At 50.0% G+C, this 5,972-nt stretch overlaps 1 protein-coding gene across 3 annotated transcripts; it reads left to right on the top strand.

The window, feature by feature from the left end:
* Positions 1-1,480: 1,480 nt before the first annotated feature.
* LOC124706857 (putative 12-oxophytodienoate reductase 11) lies at positions 1,481-5,115 on the top strand. Of its 3 annotated transcripts, none has more exons than XM_047238524.1 (7): positions 1,481-1,702; positions 2,801-3,072; positions 3,156-3,329; positions 3,429-3,942; positions 4,391-4,461; positions 4,590-4,894; positions 5,013-5,115. In XM_047238524.1, exons 1-5 carry the CDS (start codon positions 1,593-1,595, stop codon positions 4,395-4,397), a joined length of 1,077 nt encoding a protein of 358 aa, XP_047094480.1. In that variant the 5' UTR covers positions 1,481-1,592; the 3' UTR covers positions 4,398-4,461; positions 4,590-4,894; positions 5,013-5,115. The 3 variants fall into 3 exon arrangements, with proteins under 3 accessions (XP_047094480.1, XP_047094481.1, XP_047094479.1); XM_047238525.1 differs by having other exon boundaries at positions 4,391-4,495; positions 4,574-4,894; XM_047238523.1 differs by lacking the exons at positions 4,391-4,461; positions 4,590-4,894; positions 5,013-5,115 and having other exon boundaries at positions 3,429-4,059.
* Positions 5,116-5,972: the final 857 nt, after the last annotated feature.

Genomic DNA, 5,972 nt, shown 5'->3' with positions numbered 1-5,972 from the left:
GTGTGTCCATTACATCATTCATATAATCACATAACCTTGTTATTAATAACATCCAATGTTCATGATCACGAAACTATGATCATCTATTAATCAACAAGCTAGTTATACAAGAGGCTTTACTAGGGACTCCTAGTTGTTTACATAACACACATGTATCAATGTTTCGGTTAATACAATTATAGCATGGTATATAAACATTTATCATAAACACAAAGATATATAATAACCACTTTATTATTGCCTCTTGGGCATATCTCCAACAGTTACAACTTATTTTCCGGAATCTAATCTTCAAAATACTCCGATGTTAAGTGTGCTTGGCCTGAAGCAATTTGAGGATGGGTGACTGACCGGGAAGTCACCCATCCCCAAATGATTCTTTGGAAACCACAACCATGATGACATCAGAACCCCGATGCACACTTAACATTGGAGTTTCTTGAAGATTAGCTTTCCAGTGTCTCTAGACTTAGCCCCACAGGCTATGCACACTTGTTGCACGTGCATAATAGACCACAACCTTGACGATATTAGGATTCAGGGGCTCCTCGTCAAATTGCACCTAATCTTTTCTCGTCGAGACAACCGGTCTAACCGCTCGAACCCGTTGCATCACATCAGTCGTTACGATCTCCTCCAACTTGTGTGCCAAGCAAATCAACCAATGGTGCTTGCCGATTCATTCCTTTTTGATGATATTTTCGCTAGCAGTCCGAAATCAATGTCATCCTTTGTTGATGGAGTTCTGCCGTCATCATCAACGCGTACCGTAAGGAACCCCGCTTGCTTTGTCCTTCGCTCCAGAGCCCGACACGCACCAAAACACACCACCACCTCGTGTTCCTTTCAATCACCCGCACCATAAAGCCAATCTCTAACCTCGCTCCAATCCTACTTGTTAGCATAATCCACACCATCATTGCCGGCAACGCTCCTGCCACGGGCGCTAGGCCATCCCCGAAGATTTCTTCCTTTTATCTAATCTAGCTTTCGTCAAGTCTACTTTTGGCTATTCTAGGTGCCTTTATATATTATACTACCCGAATGCCTGTGCATTGCAACTTATACTAACTAAATGTCAGGTTGTCCCTGAAGATTTATTTCTTTTATCTAATCTAGCTTTCGTCTAGCCTATTTTAGTTATTTTTGATGCCTTTATATATATAGCCTAGATTAGAGAGTTCGACAACAACACTTAACCTACCCGCACAGTCTAAATTAAAAATGTAGCCTATACACGCATTGGACACAAATTCAACACTCAAAGACATAAGAGAACTAATAAGGCTAGAAAAATAAAGCATACCTCCTCGAAAAAATAAGGCGAGGAGCAAGTAAACTGTTCTGTTCTAATTAATGGTTCACTTAAATTGATACTAGACCATATAATTCGCAATATAGTGCTCTGCTTTCTTAACAGAGCTGATACATTCCTAGTGCAAGCTTACGGGGCTGTGGCAGCTCCACCTACACCCGTTCGACAGCAGTCTCGATTCAGGTGCTGTGCCTAAACAGTATCATCACTCTCCGTCTCATCGTCAAGCACAAAAACTCGAGAGTCCAGATCCAGAAGAAAGAAGCAGCAGCCGGCGATGAGTTCAGAGGGCCGTGCTGCTGTAAATTCGGCCGAGGCCGGTATGAAGACGAAGACGACCCCTCTCCTGACGCCGTACAAGATGGGCGAATTCAACCTGGCGCACAGGTCAGTGAACTGCAGTATATATATCCTTTCTACCTCCCGTTCCAATAATTCCGCCATGGCTGCTCGTGGAGCTCGGAGACGCAGCCATTTCCCCCAGGTCCACCGTGCCGCCGGGGCCCTGTACCACCCGCGCCGCCGGAGGACGACGAAGCTCGCGGCAGGGCCCCCGTGTGCTGAGGGAGGGATGTTTGGAGGGAGGAGGGGTTGGCTGGCGGCGCTGGAGGGAGGCGGGCAAGGCGGGGCTGGCCGGCGAGATGCTGCCGCTGGTTTGGCAGCGTGTCGCCATTCGCCACATCTCAGTGATGTGGAGGTCCTCAGTTAACGCTCGGATCGGCGCGGTGATGGTCTTCCGGCTAGGCTTGGTGGGTTCGGTGGAGGCACGGGTAGAGGTTCGTGACTCGTGAGCTGTATCCGGGCGAAAGCCCTGCCTCCGGTGGTAGTCGAAGCCAGCGACGTTGAAGCCATTGGGCGTTGTTCCTTCCTGGAGGCTCCATTGAGGTGAAGCACTCGTCCCTCCCTGAGGTCTTCTTTGGGGGAAACGACATTAAAATGTCCTTTCCCCTCATGAGATTTTCTTCTTTGGAGTTGCGCTTCCATGCGAAAGACGGTGGTGAGCGTCCATGAGTTTTGTCGTCGGCTAGGTTGGGGCACGGCCTCGGGGTCGGTGTGGAGTATCGACTAGCGGCTCTTTCCTTGGGTGTCAGGTTTGATCGCTCGGGCGGTAGATCCATCGACCTGTTCAGTGCGCGTCCTTGGGGTCGGCGTATGTGCCTTGTTGAGGTTGTAGCCGAATTGGCGGCTCCTTAGTCCTTTGATGTATGTGCATCTGCTCTTGTTGCTTGCGCGACAGAGTTGTTGCCTCGTCTAGTACACTGCCTTGGACCGGTGTGGGTGTCGGAGCGGTGGCTCTGGTCGCTTGGGCGGCAGAACCGACAACATGTTTGGTGTCTGGTCTCGGGGGTGCATATGTATCGGTTTTCACTTCGTTTTCCGTAATTAACCACGCAACTTTCTTCTTAATCAAGGAAACAGGCAAACCTGACTTCTTTTCGTTTTCATTGAACTTGCGCATTGCGTGTTGCGGCCGCGAAATGGCAGGGTTGTTCTAGCGCCGCTGACCAGGTTCAGGTCGTATGGGAACCTTGCCCAGCCGCACAACGTGCTATACTACGCGCAGAGGTCGGCACCGGGCGCGCTCCTTATCGGGGAGGCCACGGCCGTGTCCGAGACCGCGCGGGGCTACACGAACGTGCCCGGCCTATGGAGCCAGGAGCAGGTTGAGTCATGGAAACCGGTGGTCGACGCCGTGCACACCAAGGGAGCCGTCTTCTTCTGCCAGATATGGCACACAGCCCCTGCCTCGCCCACAGGTGCACTCACTTGTCCTAATTTCACGAATTGGTGAAACTGTCAAGTCTTTGACTTAATCGATCCGCTCACAATCATGCTACAGATTCCCAGCCTAATGGGCAAGCTTTGGTCTCCAGCACCGACAAGCAAGTCACGCCTCAAGTCAGCCATGAACGCATTGTCAGGGAATTCGCGACCCCTCAGAGGTTTGAAACAGGGGAGATACCCCACATCATCAACGACTTCCGGATCGCAGCCAGAAATGCCATCAGAGCCGGTAACAAAGCCGTCAGTGTTGCCATCTCACACACTGCACTACCAATGTATTGGCTCGATCTTGCAAACATGTGCTAAACTGCTAGTATTGATCTTGAAGGATTCGACGGCGTGGAGATCCACGCGGGCAATGGGTACCTCATCGACCAGAAGGACGGCACCAACGACCGGACCGACGTGTACGGCGGCAGCCTGGAGAACCACTGCACCTTCGCCGCCGAGGTGATCGCAGCTGTGGGCGCCGAGGTCGGTGTGGACCGCCTCGGCGTACGGCTCTCCCCTTTCTCTGATTACGTGGACTGCGTCGACTCCGACCCGGAGGCGCTCGCGCTGCGCGTGATAGACTTCATGAACGGGCTCGGCGTCCTGTACTGCCACGTGGTCGAACCTCGGATGTACGTCAACAAAAATGATGGCAAACTGATGATCCCACACGGCCTGCTACCATTCAGAACGGCGTTTAAGGGCACTTTCATGGTGAGTGGAGGGTATGACAGAGGAGAAGGGGACAAGGCCATCGCCGATGGATACGCCGACCTGGTCTCTTATGGGCGGCTCTTCTTGGCAAACCCTGACCTGCCCGAGAGGTTCAGAAAGAACACGTCTTTGAACAAGTATGACAGGAGCACCTTTTACACCTCTGATCCTGTTGTTGGCTACACAGATTACCCTTTTCTTGATGCTGATATTAAGGAAATAGTCGAGTGAAAAATATGTTCACATCACTCAAATTTATGGTCATTTGATTGGAGGCGCCTGTCATCACCATCCGGAAGATTTGAGTGACACAATTAACCTTCCCTTCCCCCAGTTGTGTTTTTTCAGTCTAGACTTAAGGTTGGCATAAATATATGTCGGGGTTTCAATAAGTAAATAAATCCTGTTCGTGTGTATTTTGCATATTTGAAAATTGTAAAATTGTACTACTGTTGCTCGTATTGTTGGTTAAATTTTCAATAAGTAAATAAAAACTGCATGTCTACTACTGTTGCACACACTTGCAAGGTACTGCAGCACTACTGAAGATATAACATGCAAATGGGATAACATGGCATCTTTCAGGTACTGAAGCCCATTAAAGGCCCCATACATATCTACTACCAGCTGGAGAACTTCTGTCAGAACCATCGACGGTACACCCCAATACTTCGATCTTCCATGCAACATGTGAATTAACTACTGCCTTCGTAATTTCCATCCCAGATTAGACTGTATACTGTGTATATCGTGTCCAATAACGTGTAGTAACTAATACTGTCAGGTACGTCAAGAGCCGAAGCAACAGCAGCTCTGTGCCAAGGACTACAAGGGCCCTAAGGCCGTGATCAAGAGTTGCAACCCTGAAGCCACCACCGGCGACGGCACCTTGATCGTGCCGTGCAGCCTCATCGCCTAGAGCCTGTTCAACAACAACTACGCGTTCCCCGTCAACAAGGAGGTTTCAGTGAACAAGAAGCACATCGCCTGGGCCAGCGAAAGAACAGCTAGTTCGGAAGCGATGTTTTCCCTGTCAATTTCCAGAAAGGCGGGCTCATCGGTGGTGGCAACCTAAATGAAAAGTTACCTGTAAGTGCAGAAAGAACCTCTGAATTTTCGATGCCGCATTTCCTTCTGAACTATTCTTGCAAGGTTTCGCAAAGTTTGGTAGATTTTCTCCTGAACTTGCATGTATTTGGTTTTTCAGCTGAGTGAGCAAGAGGATTTGATAGTGTGGATTGCGGCCTGTGGCGCTCCCAACGTTCAGGAAGCTCTACGGCAGGATCGAATCGGACATCATGGCAAGCGACCATGATAAGTGTATATACCTTGGGATGTGGTTTTTGATTTGATACTTGAATCGATTTCAGGACCCTTGGAGACCCCTCGGACCTGTCGTGGAACAAGCAGGACGCTGGTTACTCACATTGAATGACTGAAATTTGTGTCCGCTTTGTAGAGGCAGGGACTGGCCTGCAGTTCTTTGTATTTTTTTCCTGTTTTTTTAGACATGTCCTCCTGTTATGCCCTTAGCACATGTGTTTGCTCTTATTCCCTCTCTCATCGTTGCTTAGAGCATCTTCACCGGCGTCCCTCAAGTAGTCGCCGCCGACACCTCCGTATGGGGGACGCCAGCACTGCATTCTCTATTTGGGGAGCTGTTCCCACACCGGCGTTCCCAAATCGGCGCCCCGATAGATGTCTTTTTACATAAACTAAATATTTTTACTTGAGTTTCATTTTAATGTCATTCAGGATCGAGGAATAAATAATATTTTCGGGTAAATCCGAGTAAAACGTTATTCACTCCTCGACCCCGGATAACATATGAAACCTGCTTCATCTCTAGCCTACTACCTACTGGCAATCTGGCTCTATGGAGGTGGACGATCGCCCGCTGCTCTCTCCGGTGATTTCTCCCCTTCTCTCTCCGGTGCTCCTCCTTCGATGATCCCCTGCTCTCTCCACCACGAACGTCAAGTAGGCGGCTCTATCCGCGGCCACCGCCTCCCGACGCAGCTGCCACTCCAGGTCCTCCCGCCGCCGACGGTGATGCAACTCTTGCCTCTGTAGGCGGAGCTGCATCTCCGCCAAACGCCGCCGCTCGCAGGCTTCATCCTGAATCTGTGTCTCCTCCCGCTACAACCGCAGCAGCGCAAGCTCCTCC

This window comes from Lolium rigidum, chromosome 4 (genome assembly GCF_022539505.1).
Source record: "Lolium rigidum isolate FL_2022 chromosome 4, APGP_CSIRO_Lrig_0.1, whole genome shotgun sequence".
Classification (NCBI taxonomy): domain Eukaryota; kingdom Viridiplantae; phylum Streptophyta; class Magnoliopsida; order Poales; family Poaceae; genus Lolium; species Lolium rigidum.
The sequence above is the reverse complement of the archived record's forward strand: the minus strand, read 5'-3'. Positions and strand labels throughout refer to the sequence as shown.

Excerpts from the sequence above, each read along its gene's own strand:
- LOC124706857 (XM_047238523.1), top strand. The coding sequence starts at position 1,593 with ATGAGTTCAGAGGGCCGTGCTGCTGTAAATTCGGCCGAGGCCGGTATG. Across the intron at positions 3,073-3,155 it reads AGCCCCTGCCTCGCCCACAG|ATTCCCAGCCTAATGGGCAA; the intron begins GTGCACTCACTT and ends ATCATGCTACAG. Across the intron at positions 3,330-3,428 it reads CAGAAATGCCATCAGAGCCG|GATTCGACGGCGTGGAGATC; the intron begins GTAACAAAGCCG and ends TTGATCTTGAAG.